Source organism: Pyxicephalus adspersus, chromosome 3, assembly GCF_032062135.1.
Source record: "Pyxicephalus adspersus chromosome 3, UCB_Pads_2.0, whole genome shotgun sequence".
NCBI lineage: Eukaryota > Metazoa > Chordata > Amphibia > Anura > Pyxicephalidae > Pyxicephalus > Pyxicephalus adspersus.
Window position 1 is genome coordinate 34,823,336 of NC_092860.1, and position 23,547 is coordinate 34,846,882.

At 40.5% G+C, this 23,547-nt stretch overlaps 1 protein-coding gene across 6 annotated transcripts in view; it reads left to right on the plus strand.

The window, feature by feature from the left end:
- The window catches only part of SMARCA2 (SWI/SNF related BAF chromatin remodeling complex subunit ATPase 2), a 104,317-nt gene that overhangs the window by 1,952 nt on the left and 78,818 nt on the right, over nucleotides 1-23,547 (plus strand). The window contains exons 1-3 of one of the 6 annotated variants that reach the window (XM_072404199.1): nucleotides 7,799-8,020; nucleotides 21,132-21,367; nucleotides 22,287-22,419. In XM_072404199.1, the coding sequence (XP_072260300.1) occupies nucleotides 21,146-21,367; nucleotides 22,287-22,419 (355 nt within the window). In that variant the 5' untranslated portion in view covers nucleotides 7,799-8,020; nucleotides 21,132-21,145. Of the gene's footprint in view, nucleotides 1-7,798; nucleotides 8,021-8,089; nucleotides 8,222-21,131; nucleotides 21,368-22,286; nucleotides 22,420-23,547 lie in introns of those variants that run through there. The other 5 variants (XM_072404203.1, XM_072404202.1, XM_072404204.1 and 2 more) reach the window with 5 other exon arrangements.

The window sequence follows — 23,547 nt, forward strand, 5'->3', positions numbered from 1 at the left end:
GGGTTCAATGTGGTGTGGTGTTAGCTGCCATTGTTACACTATGATCCTTGGTAAATATGTATAGCTATGGCTTGATTTGGTTATTCCATTCAAATACCCTACATAAAGCTTTTTTTAGCGCGTATTATAATAAACCATATAATTGAAATTGGGTGATCCAGCAAATCTGCAATGGATCTGGTAGTCCAGGATTAAAAGCATTTGCTAACAAATATCAAATGAATTTGAAGAAATCCATTCCAAGTTTGCTGGATCACACAGCTTCACTGGAGAAAGTGTATTCTCTCCAGCCTTGGAGAGCTTTAATAAATCAGCCCCATCTAATAACAGAATTAAACATTCTAGGTACATCCTGAATTATCCACGGCCAGCATGCTGCAGATTAGGACTGTGTAGAAGTAGAAATCTCCCTGCAGAGGGCAAACATATCCCCTCTCAACCAGACCCATAGCATTGCTCTAGAGCTCTAGCAATGGCAGGGGGCATGACAGGTCTCTGCAGGGTGACTACTGCTTTCTGCAAGTGTTCTTCTCTACAGCATGCTTTCCGATGACAGGCCATGGCTCCTTTCTAAAGAAAACAAAATATAAGACTTTGCAGACCTTTCCAAGAGTTTTGTTGTAATGCAGATTCAGATTGAATGTTTTTTTGTACTTTAATGTATTAAAAAATACATAAATATTTAATGAAACTTCACCAAATATACATGGATTCATGATATATGTCAGCTTGTTTTAGGTTTAGTGTTCGCTCCCCTTACTTCTGTATGAAAGCAGATACTATGTTGTCATAGATCATCATGGCTATTTAGGTATGGGTAGCAGGGACTGAGGCTGAGCAGATGAGAATACAGTAATGTAAGCTATGCAGGGTTATCAGACATTCACTGCTCTGAGTTAATAAAGGCCAGCCTCACACACAATTACAGCTCAGTTTTGTGGCTGCTAGAAAGTTGAATCTTGTGTGCCGTTATATCTCTTGGGGGATACCAGCAGTAACAAATTCCCTTATGAATTCCCAGTTCCATCCTTCTGCTATAGGTATTACAAAGGTGAAGGCTGGCGTATTGCTTACTTGATGGATTGTGCTTGTTGCAAAAAGAAAGAATAACTAGATAGGTCTGCTGCAAAAAAGCGATGACTTAGTGGGTGCAGAGACACAGAGGAGACCTTGGGAACATCCAGTAAAATCTCCAGGAGCAATAGGAAGCTTGTGGGCAATTCAAATATTGTGGTATGGTCATCCAAGTTCAAACTTAGGCATTTTATGAAAGTTTACGTTTTCCTGAACTGTAAGAAAAAGCAAAAAAGATGAATGGAAGAAGCGTTTGGTATATTGGTATTTGAAGATAAAGATCTATAAAGGATTCATAGCCCTGAAATCATTAATACATCAGTGAATGTATTTTCACATGCAAGCAGTGTATATAAATCTGACCAGTCTCAACATTTATAGCAGAGATAGAATGTGGGAGAAAGTAGTGGTAAAAGCATTCCAATAGAGAGGTGAGCTTACCACTGTCATGGGTTGGTTCAGAGGAAATGGGTTAAGTGATAACTGGTCAACAAACTGAGAACATCTAGAAGCAGAAAAAAGGTACAGCTGGGGAAATTCTCTGGACTGTATGTTATTATTGCAGTAAAATTTGTTTTTGTTTTTTTTCCTTTTGGATGGATTTCTGCTTTAGGGGAGTTCAGTTCATGCATTTTCTTCAGCTGAAAATTGAAAATGGTGACATACCCTCACTAACTTGAATATCATGCTACTGGAAATGGTTAAATGATGTAAAATGCAGTGAGACCCTCTGTGCAGAAACCTACGCTTTAATATGTTTACATGACTAAATCAGTAGCTCTGCTTGAAATTTAGATATTTACATTCAGCAGAAACCACATAACAAATGACTACATAGGAATCTTTACACATCTCCCTAGGAGTACATAACACAGGACACAGAAAGCAAAGCTTGACATATACCTACAATTTAGGGTCAAGCGGGGCCAATAGTACAAGAGCAATGTCGGGAGCTCACATTTCTGGAAGAATGGGGTAAATCTATGCATCTGGCAGGCGGTGCCATTTTTTCAATATTCATGTACCCATGATATTCCCCTGTGTTATTTATATCTTGGTTCCTGTACGCATTGGATTATTACTGACACATGGGAAGAACTATTCCAAAGCTTACTATAGATATTAAAACACATTTGTTAATATTTTTTTGCATGGATTGGTGTCATGAGTATTTTGTAATGGTGAAATGGATTAGGGTACCTTGTTTTAAGTAAAGAGGATTATTAAGGATTAAGTTGGCATCTTTATGTCCAGCCTGTAATTGTGAGCCTGTCTGTGTTCATGACCATTAGGTCTTTGTATCATTAAAATGTCATATTGGGACATGTCAGCTTGAAATGTTGCTATTACATTTGCATAATAATAAATCAAAAGCATTTAGATAATGTATAGGTCACAGTTTTACATACATTTGAAATCTAATACATCACAGTTGCCAACATTTGAAAATAATTTACAATATAATTTTCCTGTTGAGCTGGCAGACCTTAGTTTGTAACAAGAGGCCAAAATGGATCAAGATATGGCTTTAAGTAGTGTTATGCCTTCAAAGCAAATATCCATCAATCTGCTGACTGACCTGACTTTTTTTTAAACATAATATGACAACCTTGGCAGATTACGACATTGATGTTATAGAATCCACGTGCTAAGCTGTTAAAACACAAACACACAAAGTGAAGAAGTAAAGCTTCAGAAATTAAGAAATAATTAAGACATGACTCATATCCCCTAAAAGGATTCTAGCCCAGCACATTGGGCATATGCCCTGCCATCCTCATAGCAAGATGCCCGTGAGAGTGCAGGCCAGCTGGTATGGTGATACTGCACAATATTCCCTTGAGCATTTATGGGCTGTGTTAAATGAAAACATCCAACTCTCCAAACACTTGCCTAGCCCTGAAAAGCAATAGGCCCTCCTGTGCATTGCAAGCATTGAGAAATGTGCCAATATGAAAGGTTTTTAGCTTCTAATATTCTAACTTGCTATCTCTTCCCTGTTGAACAAGTATAAAAGATCCTGTGGGTCTTGTATCATTCACTACCACAAAGAATTGTTCTGAAATTCTAACATCATTCCCCTTGACTGTTTGTTATACATCCACCATGCAAAGGTTTAAGGGGTGCCGCAACACATTTAGCAGAAAACACACTGCAGTGTGATGGCAGAAAGGTCCAGTATGGCCACTTGTGGTACCTGTGCCACCTAATAACATATGGGTGTTCACACCCTACAAACCCGACCCGATTTTTGTCTCACAGCACACAACCACAAGTTTGTACTGGTGTATGCATTGTGATGTGTTTAAACAACATATGTGACACTATTGCAGGGACGCACACCCTTTGGAAAAGAGTGGGCGAACCCCCCAAAACAGATGTACAAAATGATTATCCAAAGCGCCCGCATTTATTATTATTATACAGTATTTATATAGCGCTGATATATTGGGCAGCGCTGTACAAAGTCTATAGGTATGTCACTAGCTATCCCTCAAAGGGGTTTACAATCTAATGCATAGTTATAAACCCAGCCTTAAGTCTATGTAAATGTTTATATCAACAAATGTTAAAGGTCCTGTGGTATCATTGGGGGTCACGTGACTGCTTGGTCATTATTTTCTCCTCACAGCTTGGGGGGTGAATGTACAATGGGTCTTCACAAACCCCTGGCACTTATTGGGGAAAGGTTTGTAGGTGGGTCAGCATGTGATGTGTCTGGCTGACTAAAGGACTACATGCCCGCTGTGCTTTTACATGGCATCCTGCTGTTGCTTTCGCATGACTGCCCTCACTATGGTGGATGTGAACCCATGGGTAATATGATAAGAAAGGAACAGAAAGCATGACAGGACCAGCAAGTATTTCTTGCTTTTTAAAAAACAACCCATGAAATTTAGGATATAACAAGGATATATCTAAGCTACACTTTGGAAAAACAAATTGTGGTCTTCAGTTCCATCCTGCAATTTAAACAGAAAAAAAAAAACATTTTTCAGGGAAATTTAGGGATTAAATGTTGTGTCCAGCAGAATGCACTAAAGTACTTGGAGTGTGTGCTTTTTATTTGGGAGAAGTTTGCATTTCATAATTGGGCAATTTATTCTTTGACTGGCAGAAACCAGAGGAGCTTTGCTCGTGTAACTAGATGGTCTTTTCCTTTCTTCTGGGTTTTTGAGTGGGAGGGTTTATTGTTGGGTGCTTATATGATTGACATACGATATGGACTTCCTATTTGGTCCATTGGTGGATACCACATGGGGCCCCAAGGATGTCAGTGATGGTGTCATGCCAAAGGGCAGCAGGAAGAATATTCAAGAAATGGGCCTGAACTTGATCACCAGTTGTTACTCCCAGAAAAGGTGTTTAATGGCAGACAAAGTAAAATGGTTTTTGGATTTTTTATTTATGTGTGAATGAGCAAGAGGATGGGAAGGGTTTCTACAATTGCCAGAGTTCAGCTGTAAAATGAAAATGCGTCAGAACAAAGGTTCTGTACTGTGTCAGAGCAAATGGTTGCTCAGCTTTTTTTTTGTCATACATAGTAGTTGGATTTATGGACAAGATAATAAGCTGAAGTCTACAGGGCCAAAAACTAAAAAGGTGCACAGACAGTTCTTTAGTTAAATAACTTATGAATCGTTTTGCGAGTCTTCAGGGGATAACAGGTAATCAAAAAATAGAATATGATGCAGGTATACGACGATAAGTTGGCCACAAAAGTTTGTGATTGTACAGGGAGGCACAAGTGACCTAGTTTAGCATATAATTTGAAGCTGGCCTTGGTAATACTTTCTTAGAGCTATAGATAATATACAGTCGCAGAAAAAAAAAACTTGTAATTCACAGGGAATGCTCTGAATTTCTGCATGCGTACCTTTACTGAACAAACTGTATGTACAGCCAAGGTTACTGCTGGCAAAAGTATGTGAATATCAATGATAATGACATCTTGAAAGAGGGTAATTGAAACCACATATTCTAGTGATTCAAGTACCAATAATCTACAGCCCTACTGGTGCTGTACATAAAGGGAGGTTACTACAAAAAAAAAAATCATCCCAATGCTAAAACATTTGAAAGGAAGTATATGGCTATGATCAGAGGTGGACATAGTGGTTCCTGCATAGAACCCGAGCTGCTTGGCCACTCACACCACTGAGCAGGTTCTTATGAACCAGCATTTCAATATTTTTTAGCAGCAAGGAACCAAACTGCCATCCGGATCCATTCTGTATTGGCGGTTGCAATTCAATGGTATGAGGAAGCAGTAACCACACTGCTGCCTTATCACCTTTTCTCTCTCTCCCTCTCTCTCTCTCTATTTATATATAAATATATATAAACAGTACATTTTAAATATTTTAGTGAGCGTGAACTGTAAGTTACTATTGGAAATATTACTGCTTGCAGGTAAGCTTTATGTAATTTCTGATCATTGTGGGGAAGGAAGAAAGGATACGAGGAGGATCTCACTTAGAGGTTATTTATTTAATATACAAATTGTGGTTGGTGTTGTGATCCATCTGCATGCCTGTTTCAGGTGTGTGACTGCATCTACTGACACCAAACGATCAGCTGAAATACAGACATTTGGAATCATTTACAGCGAGTTCAGCAATTGTCTCTTACATCCTTTCCTAGCGGGCGGTTTACTTTAACATCAAGGAGTAAATCAGGTATAAGTATTCGGGGTATATGCAAATTTCCCCATATTTTACCTCTTAAAACACACTGCCTGTGCAAAAAAATAACTGTTTTCACCTTACTTTATGACTTGACAATACTGCTCCTTTTGACCCCTTTTATCCTAGTGAATATTGTTACAGGAACCAAAAGTGAGAAACAATCCAAAATTTGCCACCAGCACATGGTTCCAGGTCAGAGAAATCTTCCAATGGGGACACTTGTTCGGGGACAACGTTCTTAGGGACTATTTGCACCAAATGGTTTTGTGCCTTGAAATGCATTCACACATAAAATAGGTGTTGTAGTGTTAGGAAGCACACTTGTGTTTTGGAAGTTTCTCATAACTGGCAATACCATGTGCTGTGGCAATACAGATTTTACTGCCACACACAAGAAGGGCCCTAAACAAAAGTTTGAGGAGGTCTCTAGTGTCACATTGTGTTTCTATGGGGAGACACCACAAAAATGTGGGGTTTCAACACCACCTAATATATACAGAAAGAAAAAAATGTATAATACATATGTTTAGTCTTAGATATACTTTAGGGGGTGAGGTTGGGTTTGATCTATGTATCTATAGCCATTTTCCTGAGAGATATTTATAAGTCTTGTTCCATGGACAAACTTTTTCTTTAGATACTGAAGGAAACACTCTTACAGTAACAAACAGAAAAAGTTGAACTCCTGTGAGCCTTCTATTGTCTTTGCCTGCAAAACAGGTAGTGAGGGGAAATCCAGTATATAAGTGTGTGTGATATTTAGATGAAACAGGACCATATAACCCAAAACAATGTGATGTATTAAACACAAAGAAAGCACACAAGACAATAAACTGCACAAAACACAAGCTTCCAGGTAGCAATCATAAAGCTCCAAACTGGCCCAAAAACCCTACTAACAATATAATCCCAAACTTGGGAAGCAGTGCTGGGGTGCTTTTTGGTCCCGGAGGCCTATAGGTTCTAACTTTGATAACATGTTACCCCCACTTGAGCACTCACCTGTGCTCAGGTAACACACTCCCATCATCTCCCAGAAGTCCCTGGGAATATAAGGCCCCACCTGGCAGCACAGTTACCCCAATACAGCAGGCCTCCATGGGCAGGAATTAATAGCCCCTCAATCTTAGACCGGGACCCTGCAATAGTTTCAACCAATGCTTGGTTGCTATACTAATCCCAGCCTCCTTTCCCAATACCCTGTCACTTCCTAAGCCAAAAATGGGGAAAATACACCACCCCTCCATTCCTGTACATATATATCCACTCTGGGTGGGTTTTAGTGATTAGCAGCCATTATTTGTATCTCATTTTAGGCCTTGTGAGGAAACAATTCATTGTCCAGGACATGTCATGTCAGGAATGTGCCTGGTAATCCCCTCAGCCTGGCCTGTGCTCTGCTAAATGTCTGTGATATTTTTGTGTTATTGCTTTACAGGGAGTTTGTGTACAATGTTGTGTCAGTGGAAGTCTGATAGGGGTTGTGGAAGGCTGATAGGGCTTGTCGAGGGCTGTACGGGTCTGATAGGGGTTGTGGAGGGCTGTGCGGGTCTGATGGGGGTTGTGGAGGGCTGTACAGGTGTGATAGGGGCAGATAGGGGTTGCGGAGGGCTGTACAGGTGTGATAGGGGCAGATAGGGGTTGCGGAGGGCTGTACGGGTCTGATAGGGGTTGCGGAGGGCTGTACGGGTCCGATAGGGGTTGCAGAGGGCTGTACGGGTCCGATAGGGGTTGCGGAGGGCTGTACGGGTCCGATAGGGGTTGCAGAGGGCTGTACGGGTCCGATAGGGGTTGCGGAGGGCTGTACGGGTCCGAAGGGCAGTACGGGTGTGATAGGGGTTGTGGAGGGCAGTACGGGTGTGATAGGGGTTGTGGAGGGCAGTACGGGTGTGATAGGGGTTGTGGAGGGCAGTACGGGGTGCCCGGGATGTGGGTTCCTCAGGAAAGTTGCAGGCCGGAGTAAAGTCAGCAGTAGTTGTAAAGTCTCCTCCCGCCAGGCCGGAGTGCTGGGGCCCCTGGGAGTGATTAGGACCCGGCGTGTGTACGGGGGAGGCCGGCCTCATACAGCCGGAGTTTGTCAAGCAGAATCAGGAAGTCAGAGGAAAACACAGACATGTTTGATCACGATGACATGACGGAGGGGAGGAGGAACAGGAACAGGGCCTGAAGCTTTTACCTCCGCACACATTCGCACAACCTACACCCACCCACACGGCGGATCCCCCCCCCCTCATCTTACACCCGGCGCTGCCGATCAGGTAAGCGGTGTGCTGTGGCGGGTTTGTCGCCGTGTTTGGCCCGTCATTACACGGTCCGGACCCGGGCAGAGCGGCCATCGATCGGCTGGACAAACTTTCCAGAGAGAAGGGGAGGGAATAAACATGGCTCCTGTGACTGCTCTCCCCAAATCTCGCCGTGTGTGGAGTGGGGGCCGCTGATCACTGCCAGGGGGTGGCATGGTGTGTATTAGGGGGACCGGGGGGTACACGAGTGGGTAAAGGTGTGTGTGATCGGCATGTGTTATGTACACGAGTTGGGAGAGCTGTGTGATCATCATGTGTTACGTGCAGATCATAGATTGTGTACACGAGTGGGGAGAAGTGTGCGATCTCCGTGTATATGGGGGTATTATCTACACGAGTGGGGGGAGAGGTGTGTGATCCCCTGTGTTGTGTACATGAGTGGGGGGAGAGGTGTGTGATCCCCTGTGTTGTGTACATGAGTGGGGGGAGAGGTGTGTGATCCCCTGTGTTGTGTACATGAGTGGGGGGAGAGGTGTGTGATCCCCTGTGTTGTGTACATGAGTGGGGGGAGAGGTGTGTGATCCCTGTGTTGTGTACATGAGTGGGGGGAGAGGTGTGTGATCTGTGCTGTGTACACGAGTGGGGGGAGAGGTGTGTGTGATCTGTACATGAGTGGGGGAGGTGTTTATGTGATCCCCTGTGCTGTGTACATGAGTGGGGACATGCAGTGTGGCGCTCTTGCTGCCATTCTTGCAGTAGTGCCATGGCAGAGGGGCTTCTCCTAGTTCCCGGCACTTTCTAGAAGATTATAATTGTCAGCAGCTGCTCATCCGGCATGTAGTGGTTGTGTGAGTGGCTGTACAGGGATCACATATGGCCGCTCTGGTCACATGTGGCAATGTTTAGTTGTGTACAGGACATGGAGAGCTCTCATTATATGATGATCTGGGCAGTGTGGACATTTTTGCTGGGTGTGGATAGTTCTGGAAGTGTTCTGTGCTGGAGGCCCAGCAGTCCATCAGAATGTCTTTGCGTGGTGAGGAATCCTGCAGTGACAGATGGAGAATATGGCCCAGCAGGGTGTCTGTGAATTGTATGGTGATGTGTCAGGGAAGTCACAGCCATAGATTGGATCAGACGGCTGTGACGTTTCCCACCCAGTCCCTCTCATTGTGGCACCACAGGTCCCAGCGTGTGTACCGGGTATTTCATGGCTGTGTGTGGTCACAGGTAATCTAGGTGTGCTGCATTTCACTATAGACGAGTAGTCTGGAGAATATCATCGCATTATCATGTGAATCCTGTGTGGGATTTTGCATCGGGTCACTTGTGACACTACAATTCCCAGCATGCCATGTACTTCACATCCTCCGGATGTCACACGGGTGCACTGTACTTAGTTTTGGATAAATCTTTACATTTATAATACCTTAACCTGTGTGTGCCATGGCATTATTCCTACTCACTTTGTCAGAGGCCTCATTGTGCACTACAGGTCCCAGCATGCTCACCCGGTGCTTCACATCAGCAGCTTGTCACAGGCAGGCCAGGCGTTGTTGTATCTCCCTGCAGGGACAATTGTAAATTTGTTGTGTGATGGAGCATTTGTGTGTCTGGTACTTCTACAACAGGTTGGTATAAAAGGAGACGGAATATGTTGGCGCTATATAAATCTTGTTTATTAGTAAAGGAGACAATATGGCAGCTGCCACCAGTGACCTCCATGAAAAGTTATTTGAAGTCTGTAGAAGGTGAGTGGTGCTGACTTGGTGGGAATAGAGCTGGGCATTGGTGCCAGTGCAGGTACCAGCATACATTGTACTTTCCATACACTTGTGTGCTCTCCTCCTCTGTGTGTTACTATATGAAGTTTACATTGTGTTACTTTCAGCCTGTAGAAGTGTTTAGCTGTGTATACAATGTGTGCCCATCACCCTGGCACCCTCTATCCCAGGAGCTTGCAGTCAGTCAGGAATAGGCTGTTGTTGATGCCAGCACGTGTACCATCATGAGGCAGTGTGGCGTGTGACATGCACCCAGGGCTTTGATTGGTCAGTGCTGTTTCCATGGTTCCAGGTCAGGTAGGGCAGATTTAGACATGATTACTAACATGGCCCACATGGACAAGTGAACGCAGCTTGTGTAACTCTCTGCTGTCCTGTGTCAGGGAAACTATTCACCCTCACACTTCTTATTCATCCTATACAATACACTACAGACAAATGCAGCATGGAACTTACCATTCTCAATCCAACTCATGAATAATATTTAGCCTGTGATACGTACAGGCAAACTTTCACGGGAATGAACTCTGGATTTGCATGGAAACAACATTTGTGGCGTCAGGATAGTACCCTTGGCCACCAGTCACACAGAACAATGTTTGTTCATTCATTATATCAATTTCCCATATCATATAAAGTGCAAATCTATGGATTGTATGTTCCCTTGTTCAGTAAGAGATCCCTACTTAATGTACAGCGCTGTGCTATATGTTGGTGCTATATAAATACTGTTTAATATTAATGTGCTGCAGATTAGGTATTGATTATTATGAACTGATGTCTAAATCATTCCTATGGGGGAATAGGGTATAGCGCTGAATCTGCTATGTATGGGCAGCATGGTGGCTCAGTGGTTAGTACTCTGGCCTTTGCAGCATTGGGTTCCAGGTTCGAATCTCGGCCAGGACACTATCTGCATGGAGTTTGTATAGGTTTTCTCTGAGTAATCCGATTTACCCTTAAAGGATTGTTGGCTTTCCCTTAAAAATGGCTGTATAATGTTTTAATGACAGTATGCTGGGTCTGCTTAGGTTTCTTCCCACTTTCCAAAAGCATGCAGTAAGGTTAATTAGCTTCCCCCAGGTTGACTTTAGACTACATTAATGACATATGTCTATGGTAGGGACATTGTGAGCGCCTGTGAGGGACAGCTAGTGACATGACTTTGGACTTTGTACAGCCCTGTGTAATATGTTGGTGCTATATAAATACTGTGTAATAATAATAATCTGCATCAGTTCCGATTTGTAGTTACAGATCAATCATTTACACTCTTTTCTGAGCTCCTCTCCATTCACAAACATCTGACAGAATGGGGTCATGTAGGGTACATGCAGGGTCACCGGCTCGTACGGCTAAACATTGGTTATCTGGTGTATTATATTTCAGAGAGTGTGCTGGCACCTTCACCAAGCTAAACGGTGTCTGAATGTTGTAATAGTTTTTTGATACCAATGCTGGGTAATTAAACCTTCTAATTCAATGCCTACCATTTATATACCAGTGTGAGTATTGGATCATAGCAGCCTCCACCTTCTCATGACTTCTCTACATGTCTGACCTATGTTAGTGAAGGGGAAATTCATAATACTGAGAAGTAACACACAGTAACAGGTGGTGTATGTGCAGACACCCGTTACATATCCCTCCTCTGTCCATCCTTCTTGAAAGTTATGGCCAAGTACACGTAAGCAGATCTGCTGCCAAATGTGTACACAACCAAAGGGTCTGACTGATTTTTCAAATGTAATCATACAGTCAGAAGTCCTATAACAAGCTTGCATTGGTGTAATATCAGTTCATTGATCGGATTGGAACTACGACTTTATGGTGGCTTACAATTAGGTATATTTTTCAGATTTAATTCAGATCTATTCATTCATTTCCTGGAAATAGGATCAGAAATGTAAATCTTCCCACATGCACTTGGCCTCACTGCACATTAATAATTTTGTCACCTTGTCCCTGCAACAATTCTGTTCTTATTCACCATAGGTGCCCCCAGGAAATACCTGGCCCTTGTGGGTTTGGGGGAGGTTATTAATGACATTGTTAAAACTTCGAACAAAATATTTAAAATTAGGGGCAGGCTACTTTAACAAACCCACACAAGATTTACCATTCCTTATTGAATACAGTGTTTAGGAATCCATATAACTTTTGAGGAAGGTACTTTTTAAAGTAAGTAAAAATTCTTTTTTTGGAATATTATCATCCAAATATGTTTTGGAACTTAAAATTTGCATAGATAAAGTTTTTTTGATCTGTATATTGATTTTGTAGTTTATGGTGTGGAATGGCTTGCTGTACCTCCATCATAGGATACAGAATTTTCCCCGCTGTTCTTGTAGGTTTGCACAGACAACCGGACATTAATTTATTACTTCTTTATGGTTTGTAAAGTATCTGGACCCTGAGATACCAAAGCAGTCCCACTTTGTTATTCTCCATGTCACCATGCTGTACATTTGGGGTCTGTTTGTTGGCTTCTGTTTTGTTTTCCCTATAAAGCTGTGGAAATTGGCAAAACCTTTGTGTCCTCCAAGGAGAACTACTGGGGAGAATCCAAGGGGTCTTTTTATAGACTTCCAATGACATTCTTCCAGTGCTACCTATATTACAAGACTTGTTTAGAATTACAGATACGTTTTATATTACAGTGATTACTGGATTTGGTTTTCTGAAGTTCAGGTTCTAAAAAGGTTACAATGAGGACATGGTCAGTTCAGGTATTTACATTACTTTCTTTCTCTTTTGACTGCTATTTCTCCTAGGCTAAGCTCATGCTGGCCATGAAGGTGCGATGTGGTTATCACTTCCTCATGCCAGGGAACCGCGTCTAAGAACCTGTCCTTAGGGTTTCATGTAGGCAGACTATTTCTTTTGGACCCACAGAGGTCTAAAGGGATTTTTTTATAACCAGTTGCTTGAAAAGTTGACCACTGAAAACAGTTTTGCTGGATAAGGATCTTTGACTTGGGGAAATTATATGTAATTGTTTTGTACATACTAACAGCTTAGTGCTTTCTAGAAATCTTCACAAAAAGTTTCTAAAGTATGGGCATGTGTGGGTGTATGTGTGTATATATATATATATATATATATATATATATATATATATATATATATATATATATATATATATAAATAATCCATTCTATGGGGTAGGGCTTAGGGATGACTGAAAAAGTATAACCCAAATTTTATGGGATCAAAGAAAACTTTCTAATGTTAGGCTGTATCTGTCCTCTACAATAGCAGGTCTGAATTTTAGTTTTCTTGTAGGGTGTAAAGGAATGAATAGCATGGACTCAATTTACTGAAATGAGGAATAATATCCTTGTGTAGTGAAATGAGACGTATGAATACATTCTGGTGTAAGAAGCCTTCTCTATGCACTGGTTTATAGTGTAGGGTATGTGGGTATCCTTTAGTCCCTTCTAACATTACGGTAGTCACCAGACCCTTTGTTTCAACAAAAAAATCCCCAAAGATTATAGATGTAGTTGAGTTACCTGTAAAAGTCCTGAGACTGCTCAGAGTGCCGGCATCTTGGATGTGATGTCTAAAGTCCCAGCAGGCTGGGGAGCTGTCAGAGTAAAAGGTCTATCCAGACACTAGATTGTGTTGCTTGAGGCAATCACTTGTAGTTGTTTCAGGTGAAGATCCAGCAAAAGTGCAGGTGTCCTGTAACTTTATTATGTGATCCACTGGGCCTGCAATACTAGATGATTGATTGCTAACAGGGACTATTGTAGTCTTTGCAGGGTGGTGCCTCCAGCTTGTATCTCACCGTCATATTGGCAGTAGCCAATCAATGTGACTGTACAGCCATTATTCCTAAAGCTGTCATCAAAAATCATCGCAAACAATCAGTTCATATGACAATCATTGATAATCTGTGTAAGGTTTAGTATTGTATAGTAATTTGTTACACTCCTCCCCCAACAGCTAGATAAAAGTTTTGCAGGCAGGACCTTGGCTATTACTTGGGACTAATTAGACTCTCATAGAAGAAGAGAAAGGAGGGTGCTATGTTGGGGAGTTGGCCAGTTAATTTTTTGTAGAGGTTCAATGTACATTGTAAATGAATAAAATCATTTATGCAAAGGAAAAACCTTGCAAATAAAAATGTGAAATATCCTAGCACAGACACCCACCAATAAAACTAATATGTGTTTTATTGTTTTTATTGTCAGCTTTTCAAGTTGATGGCAGGTTCACTTTAATGACCTTAGTTTTATTCTTAATTAGAAGGATGTAATTGATGTGATGTTTCAATAAATTAGCTTCCTACATGTTTTGTGCTTTGGGTTTAAGTTATATGTGTGAGATGTATAACCTCTTGGTTGATTTTATGGTTTGCTGTCTATTGAGTGCAGTAACCAGAAGACATAATATATTCACTTCTATTATACAGCTGCATGGAATGATTTATATTTGGTATCAAAGGGCTCAATCAGGCCAGGATCTCATCCTTCAGTTTCTGTGCACAGAAGCGGTATTGGGGAGATTTTTATGCATTTCCTGTACTGTGATGTGACTTGTAGAAGAATTCATAGCAGTGGGGTTTATGGTTGTCTTCTGGGTACGAAGGCAGATACAACAATAAATATATTTTCAGATTCTAACTTTTGCCACTTTTGGAAATTTGTTTTTGTCTGACTTGGTTGCAGGCATTTCTGCAACCAAGTCATTTCACTTGTTGAAGACTAAAACCTGAAGACCTGAAATGAAGTGATTGTATAAAAGGCTTTAGTTCCTCACATTTTTATGCAATCTTTTTGTTCAACCCACTGAATTAAAGCTGAAAGTCTGCAGTTCAACTGCATCCGAGTTGTTTCATTTAAAATTAATTGTGGTAGTGCACAGAAAAAGGACAATTTTGAGGAAACCTAAATAAACCTGTGGGGACTGGGGTATACAGAGAAACCCACATTACACAGTATTTTTATAGCACCAGCATATTACACAGTGTTGTCCATAGTCATGTCATTATCTGTCCCACAAAGAAGCTCACAATCTAAAATCCCCACCATAATCATATGTCTTTTAATAAAGTCTATGGACAATTTTGAAGAATTAACCTAACTGCATGTTTTTGGAATCCCACACAAACACAGGGAGAGCCTTGTAAACTCCATGCAGATAGTGTCCTGGCCAGGATTTGAACCTGTAAATAGCACTGCAAAGGCCAGAGTGCTAACCACTGAGCCACCGTAACATACAAGATTACACAAACTCCTTACAGATAGAGCCCAGACTGAGATTTGAACCTGGGACCTAGTGCTAGAGAGGAGGAGAGAGTGCTACCTCTGAGACAACCAATCTGCCTGCTGACGGACTGACACGTAAAAACCTTATAAATTATTTCATCAGCACATCAACTTCCTAGTTTTCCTACCCTCCTGAACAGGCCCCTTATTACGATTTGTTAGTTTACAATATTTTTCTAGGCAAATCTTGTTCTGTTTTTGGATAGAGCTGGACAGGGTTAGACTGTCTGTCAGGTTTTTATTGCTATCCGTCCCTGTTGGGGAGAATCACCCCCCCATGTGTACTGGTAACCATTGCGTTGGGGAAATAAAGTGATGGCAGATACTGAGCTGTCTTCATACATGTCTTCTAAAGCAGACACCTCTCCTTGGGAACAACTTCCTAGAGATTCTTTCATTCTGGGAAATTTACTATAGGGTCTTGTTGTTTTTCTGGAACAGGGAGTAAAAGTAAATTTTCTCCAATGGTACGGACTGCAAAAAATAAACTCAAAAGGGTAATAACCTTTCTCTACCTTAACCGAAAATATACATATACATTCTGTATTTTAAGCAATGATAACATACAGACTTTAAATTCAGAATTTTTCAGATGTCAGCACAATAAATTACACGTAGTATTTGCAGATGATTTATGTTCTGATGACTTTAAAATATCAACCAATTTAATTAGTTATAGGAGTGAAGCTTTGTCATGGATCAGAAGTACTGTGCTGCATATCTAATGTGAAAAGTGTCTTTACACATATACCGGTAGTTACATACATACAGACTGGAGATATAATAAATACAAACACTCATTGGCATCAATACTTACAATAAAGTAGAAATAAACCTCATATAGGTGCTGATATCATTGTGATGCAGTAGTTCCTGATACATAGTGCTTTACTAAACTAAATGACGATTATTTAGGATTTACATCTTCTAAAATTTCATATACATCTAATAATAGGAAACATGATTTTACTTTCCCTTAATGGCTGTGTTCATTTGTGCAGTTTCAAGCAGATGCTTTCTACCAAAAGGTGGTAATATGAAAGATGTCAGAAGTATATGAGCCTGGCAAAGTGGAAAGTATGTGACCTTCTGTGCCCTGCTGGCTAGGAATTCTCAGTTGATTTATTTTACAGAACCAGGTGTTAAATACAAAACAACAGGAGAAGATAAATTACATATAAAAGATTTCTTTCTAGCCAGGGCTGCAGAAGAATGTGAAAAAGCTTGGGTTAAATTTATCTTCTAAATCACAACCAAATTATTATCTTGTATTTATATACCACAGACATATTACACAGCGTTTTACAAGGCCTACCTTTTTACAAGGTAGGTGTCCCTACCACATGGCCAGTTTTGAAGGGAAGCCAACTAACCCAACTGCATGTTTTTAGGATGTGGGGGGACATAAGAACTCCTTGCAGATATTGTCCTGGTTGGGATTTGAACCTGGGACCTGGCATTGCAAAGGCAAAAGTGCTAACCACTGAGCCATATGTGCTTCCTGTATGTTTTAATAGGGTGAACTGGAACTAAAAAAAATATAGTGATTTGCTATGTTACAGTAAAAACCAAGAAATGTTAAATTATTCTTATTAACTAGTATATATAAAGTGCCAATGTAATACACAACACTTTACAAAGCCCATAGTCATATCATTAACTGTCCCTCAAAGGGGCTCACAATGTCCCTACCATATCCTGGCTGGGATTTGGACCCGTGACCTAGCGCTGCAAAGGGCAGAAAGAGCCAACTGTGCTGCCCACAAGCTAAGCAGTCCCTGTCCATTGTAGTTTTCTATATTTAATTTCTTCTGAATAACCATGGCACCCTTCCTGGTACATGAGTGCACCTAGGCATACCTGTGCCTACAGCTTCATATCTGCAGAGTGGATTATAAATAGCGATAGTGAGTGTCAATGAGTACTAAGTGAATGGAGCTTCTGATCACCAATTAGGCTTATAAAGCTATGTACACACTTCCAATTATTATCGTTGGTAAACGAACGACGAACGATCCTGCACGATATCGGCGAATGATCGTATAGCACCGATCCTGTACATACAGATAATGACACGATCGTTCGCAGATATTGTACACACGATAGATGCGATCGTTTGAACGATACAGGAAGTGACGTGCACCACAGGAAGTGATCGAACATTCGTTCACCGCGCATGCTCAGACCATGGACGATCAATGAACGACCGTACACACGATAGATGGTCAACGATCGTCGTCCAATCCGATCCGCCGGTCCGGTCGTTCATTTCCAACGACTATCCTCGTTCGTCGGCGCCGTTGGTTACTTTTTTTACGAACGATTTTTGCCCGATCGTTCGTCGTTTATTTCCAACGATAAAAATTGGAAGTGTGTACGCAGCTTTACAGTGCAATAATAACTGGTTGCCATTCTTAAAAAGTCTTCTCACCTTTGTTTTGGAAGCAGAACCATAGATGTGGATTGTAGCTGCTTTTGGTGTTCATATTTTCTGGTCTCTTATGCCTGATGTTTGTCAATCCTGAAGAGGAAATATTGCTTGAACAATTAAAGTGTGATGCAACATACAATCCACAGTCCATAAAAAAAGTTCTATGCTTTAATCCTCTATAACAGATCCAAAGTGCAGGCTATAGAGAAGGACCCCTGTATTGTGTGAAAGCAGTGGTCTCTCTACAGCAGTCCATCAAGTCACTTCTCTTCTCTAAGTTACAACCCATGCATCAGTATATTGATAATACTTCCTGCGGATTGGAAAGATTGTGTCTGTGTCTCATTGGTGGTGGTGGGGGGTTTCATACTGGATGGAGACCACAAAAGTCCACTACTTTTACACATTGATCATTGGTCCTTCTATGCAGCCTGTGCCTTGGGTTGTGGACAGCTAACGGGAATTATTTCACTATTGGTACCAGTATAAATCCTAAATTTTATAGACTATTATTGCATTCTCGTGCCTCCTTCTTAAGCTTCAGTTCCGTTTAAAGTCATTTTCTGACTTTATTTCACCTTTACATAAGGGTATTGCATAGGAAGTAGTCTACAGGTTAACAGTTGCTTAATACAAAATATTGTTTTCCTTTTGTTTTTTTATTACCAGTTCTCCTAAGCTCCTAAAATGTAATCAGACCTATTTTTTATATAGCCCATGTTTGCTATTCGTTTTTTTTCTCCCTAATAGAAGACATTTCATGCACCTTTCATAATACAGGAAGGAAAGCTTTCCACCAGAAGCCTAGCACAATATGCTGCTTCAATTCATTGTGGAGTTCACATTAGCAGGTTGACGTAAGTGAGAAGGACCTCTGTGCTTACATTAGGATTCGTTCCAAGACTTCTTTTTTCCAGCCTGTTTTGAGTTTTCACATTATTTGCAGATGCATTCTTATATGCAATATGTTTACTGCTTTTCTATCTTTTGAAAAAATTTATATACAGACATACATACACATATATAAAAAATGCAGTCTGCATTGTCTGTAAAACATGGTACGTTACCCAGATATATGTATAAAATGTGCTCTCACCTTTATCTATGTCTCTGGACAAACACCAATCTGCTTAATCTAGTATCACCCAGACAGTTGTGGTCTTCCATGTCTGTAATAAACACAACAGTCCAGACTGTCACATCCACCATTTTATTATTATTTATTACCTGGTATTAATATAGCGCCAACATATTATACAGAGATAAAGTCCATCCAAGTCATGTCAAAATCTGATGTCCCTACCATAGTCTTACAGTATGTCATTAACACATTATAGGACCATTTTGAAGAGAAAGACAACAAACCTTTAGGGGAAATCAGATTACTCAGAGAAATGCCATACAAACTCCATGCAGATAGTGTCCTGGCCAAGATTTGAACCTGGGACCTAGCGCTGCAAAGGCCAGTGTTCTAGCCACTGAGCTAACATTGCTGCCTGGTTTACCTCTTCCATTATTTTACCCCCATGTTTTAGTAGTAATCAGTTTCAGTTCCTGTGCAAATGATCAACATGTACAATAAAATGTCTTCTCACTCCTGGCTGGAGTTACTACATAGCACTGATATATTACCCTGCAACTTACCAAGTCCCCCCTCATAGCCACCCATAGGTAAATGTTAGATAGGCTGCTATAATAAATTTGAAGTGGCCTCTAAACTCTGGGGTAACAAATATTCCATAATAAATGTTCCATCCACCATAACTCAATTAGGATCAGGTTTATGGTATTTGTGTGCAGTTTTCCCCCCTCCAGATATTGTCTTGTGAGATCTCCTTTTCACTCCTTCGTCCACTGATGATTTGTCCAGCATTGTGAAACATCTGAATAGTTTTTGCACTCTGGAAATATTTACACACTAATTACATTATATTAAAGGTTCTCTGTCACTAACATATGTAAAAAAGAAGAAATATTGTAAAGCCAACACTTCTAATCCAAAGTGTTAGATTTCTGGTTCCTTGCTGTTCTCAATGGGGTTGATCTGTTGGCTCCTAAGTTACTTCTTTGTTCTGTAGTGATGTAGGGGGTCACCAAGTGCAGACCCAGTTTGGTAGCAGGAATCCTAAACGTACAGAAGTATTGAATTCTAAGCAGTCTTTGGATGACAGTCTTTTCATTTTAGCAGCATAGACAGTGTGGGGTGGGAGAAGTGAGTATTTTAATGTTTTATACTTGTTTAGACTTTTTTTAGTGACTTTTACCACAAGGTGAACTAAGATTTCCTTTCTCCCAATAAGGTTAGCAATAAAAAGCAGAGACCATTCATATGTTTCATTGCTCTTGATGGCAGGTTTGTGCAGAACTCTGGCTTTGTCACAGGCTTATGACAAACCTTTTACAGGTTTGCCTTGAGGACTAAGAATTCTGAAAGAAAAGCTTATTGCGCACCTTTTAACAAACATTAAAAAATGTCAATGCCATGCATGCCATTGTTTAACATGTTTTGAAAATTCTTCTTTCCTTCAACATACTGCATTGAATTGTGTAATTTAACCTTGGACAACCGCCTCGGTTTTAGTAAGCATTTTAAAGTAGCAAGCTTACTGTAGGAAAAACCTTTCCTCTCTGCTTGGCTTTGTATATCTTTATTTTGGTGAGGTGGAATATGGAAAGAATAGTGGATGGAAGATTTGGTGAACATTTTGTAAATTTGTCTTTTCAAGATAATTACACCAAAACAAATGCTGGTACTTGAAATTGGATTATCTCATCAGATCCTTGTTTGCAGGGTTTTGCTTGTTTTTGATGTTTAGTACCACCCGGCAGTTTCCAATAACCACCCAGGTTTTTGGGTGTTTTATAAAGAGTTGGGTCACAATACAGGGGCTGCCTCCCACCAGGTTGAACATTGATATATAACTTTAGAGTTTTGTAAAAATTAGTAAACCTTCCAAAAATGTGCATCCCCACCCCCACCACCCTATCTAAGCCACCCTTCCTTCTCCACCCTTCTATGCCACCAGGCATTATATGCAAACTTGCATAGAATTCTTGTCCAGCCCAATGACCAAATGATATTACTTTTTTTGTAATATGATTTCCCCGTATGATGAGATGCAGAAATCTAATTTTTGATAAAATTAAAAATCTATAATTGATAACTTTTTTATGCCTTGTAGCACAACCGGTAACACAACATTTTCCAGGAATATCTGACAGAGTTTCTAAAATATATCAGGCTGATAGGAGATAAAGTGATCACCCACTATATGAATACACCTTGTTGTTCTTGTGTTGGATCCAAAGTTAATACCTTCATTAGATACTTTAGATTTGTGCTACATTGACCAAAAGGTAAGGGTCTACATAACTGCATCTTACATTGCTGCCCTCTAATTTTGCTGTAGGTTTTAAGGAAGCCACAAACTTATTAGTCCACAAATATCCTGATACCTGCAAACTTATTATTGGGGGGTATCAATGACTGTTGCTCTTAAGCTGGCTTCATTCTTCAGAGGTGGGGATAGAGACATTTCGTTATAAACAATTTTCTTTTAAAACCTTTGTATGTTTTTTGTTCATTTAAAGATGTGCCCCACATTTCTTAAATTCTTCTTCTTTCTTTTTCTTAGGCACGTAACCTCTAATGTCTACGCCAACAGACCCGGGTGCCATGCCTCACCCCGGGCCTTCACCTGGACCTGGGCCTTCACCAGGCCCCATCCTAGGACCTAGTCCAGGGCCTGGACCTTCTCCTGGTTCTGTACACAGTATGATGGGGCCTAGCCCCGGTCCTCCTGGTGTCTCTCACCAACTGTCAAGCATGAGCACAGATTATCCGCCAGAGGGCATGCATCAAATGCACAAGGTAAGAAAAATCAGTACCTCAGGTAATAAAATTGACACTAAAATGTTTACACCATGGTGTACAGTTGCTGTAACTGCTTGAATGTGTTAGGTGAAGTTAGGCTCAAATGTAATGTCCGTCAAAGACTTCCCTGTCCACAGTGCAGTGATTTAAATGCGGAATGATCAGTGTTGCCACTATTTTACAGGACATGGACCAGCAGTATGGCTGGCAGAATTACCAGGTAATAAAAAATAGGCAGCACAAGCAATATAAACTACAATGTTAATATTAGTTACAGACAGTATTTTATGTTTCATTTATTCTTGCATTCAAAGTTTCTTTTTAATCATATAGGCAGAGTGACTGAAATTGAGTGTTTGCCAAGACTTTGCTGGTTCTAGTTCAGTGACTTTCTTAATGGAGACGCCGGGGTCCAGGATGGTTGACTTGAAGCACACTGCTTCTAATGAAGGAAATTGAAGCCGCCACTAATATCCTCTCCTTCAGAAACAAAATGCTAGTTGTGTGGCTGCCTTTTTAAATCCTTGACATAGGTATCTTCTAAAGCGCTTCCCTAGAACAAAGACCCCTGAACAGATATGTAAATCTGGAGTTAGTACTGTATTAGTTCTGTGACAAAAGTCTAGCATCTTTTGAGAAGGGTTGACAGTGACAACCTTCAAGTCTTTGTCAAAATAGGTTAACTTTTAAAAATCAACTTATCAATGGCCACTTTTTTTTAATGTCCTAACCAGTTTTCGTTCAGCGTGAAAGGCAGTGGTGGTTGGTCATTTGGGCTTCTCTGTACGTTGTTGAGTAGTTCAGGGAAATGTGAAAAGAAAGGGAAAAGGCTTTTTTTTTTAGCCTTTGGAGAAAATGAAGTGATTTGTGATCTGATGCTTTACAGATGGCTTTCTTACTTCTGACTTCTTTTCAGCCCCCCATGGAGAGCATGCACGATAAAGGAATGTCTGATGAAATGCATTGTGCTACTATGAAGAGCTCAAACATGAGGCCTCCACATGCTGGTATGGGTCCTCCCCAGAGCCCAATGGATCAGCACAGTCAAGGTACATGCTTACTCTGTGCCTCACCTGTTGTTGTCATGAAATTGCTGTATATATATAGAAATGTCTAATTTGAGAAAAACTAATATGGGACCGGAGTTCTCATATTTTCTGGTGGAACATAATCAACCAAAAACTTTGTCTACAGCAAGCTTGATTTTTCTTTTGTGTTTAAAATAAAAGAGTTGACACCACAAGTGTCATGCCACAAGTATCATGCTTTGACTTTCTTTGCATGGATTGCAGAAAAGCTTCGATATATTCTTAGCATGCATTGCAGTGCTTATTTGTCCTTTTTTTAATGGACTTTTCATGCCAACGAAAGGCCTGCTTTCCCTCCAAATCCCTGCTGCCTTAAAAGCAGAACAGGTTCTTTATTGCAGAAGGGACTTCCTATGTCTCTTCTGCAATAAAATAATCCTACCTTCCTGTCCACAGTTTTTGTAACTAAACTAATTTCCTTGCCCCTTTCCAAAGAGTCCAAAGAAATTTTGTCTACTTTGAAGATATTTTTTGATATTCCATGAACAGAAGTAGGGGACTGCAAAATGAAGAAATACCTAATTTAAGAGGAACTAGGTGATTAAGTATCAGTTAAAAAAGTAATTAGGCCATCCCACCACATAGTGGTTGGTATACCTACAGTAGATTGTGCAGAGGTATATTGGCAAATTGTGATGCATAGGGGAGTTTCATTTTTTTTCTTTCAAATATAGGAAAATGTCTTCAAAATGGAAGAATTTAATTGGCAGAAGTCATCTTCAGGGATGATCACACGTCAGAAATATATATGTTAATGCAGAAACATAGACAGCTGAAGTTACATACAAGTATTTGACATTTCCTCTAAAAGTGAAGCTTTGCCACATCATCTTTTAGGTTCTAACCCCCTATTAGACTTTGTATATTATGATGTAAAGAGGATTTGTCAGGAGCAGTCTAGATGTGAATATACCCTGTTTCCCCGATTATAAGGCACTGTCTTATATTTTTTGAAATGCCAAAATATGCCCTAGGTCTTATTTTCAGGGGATGTTATATTTTTCCATGAAGAAGACTACAGTACACATTTATTGTTGAAAGTCACTCATCATCACTCATGTTCCATTGATTGTCCCCTTCTGATCACTC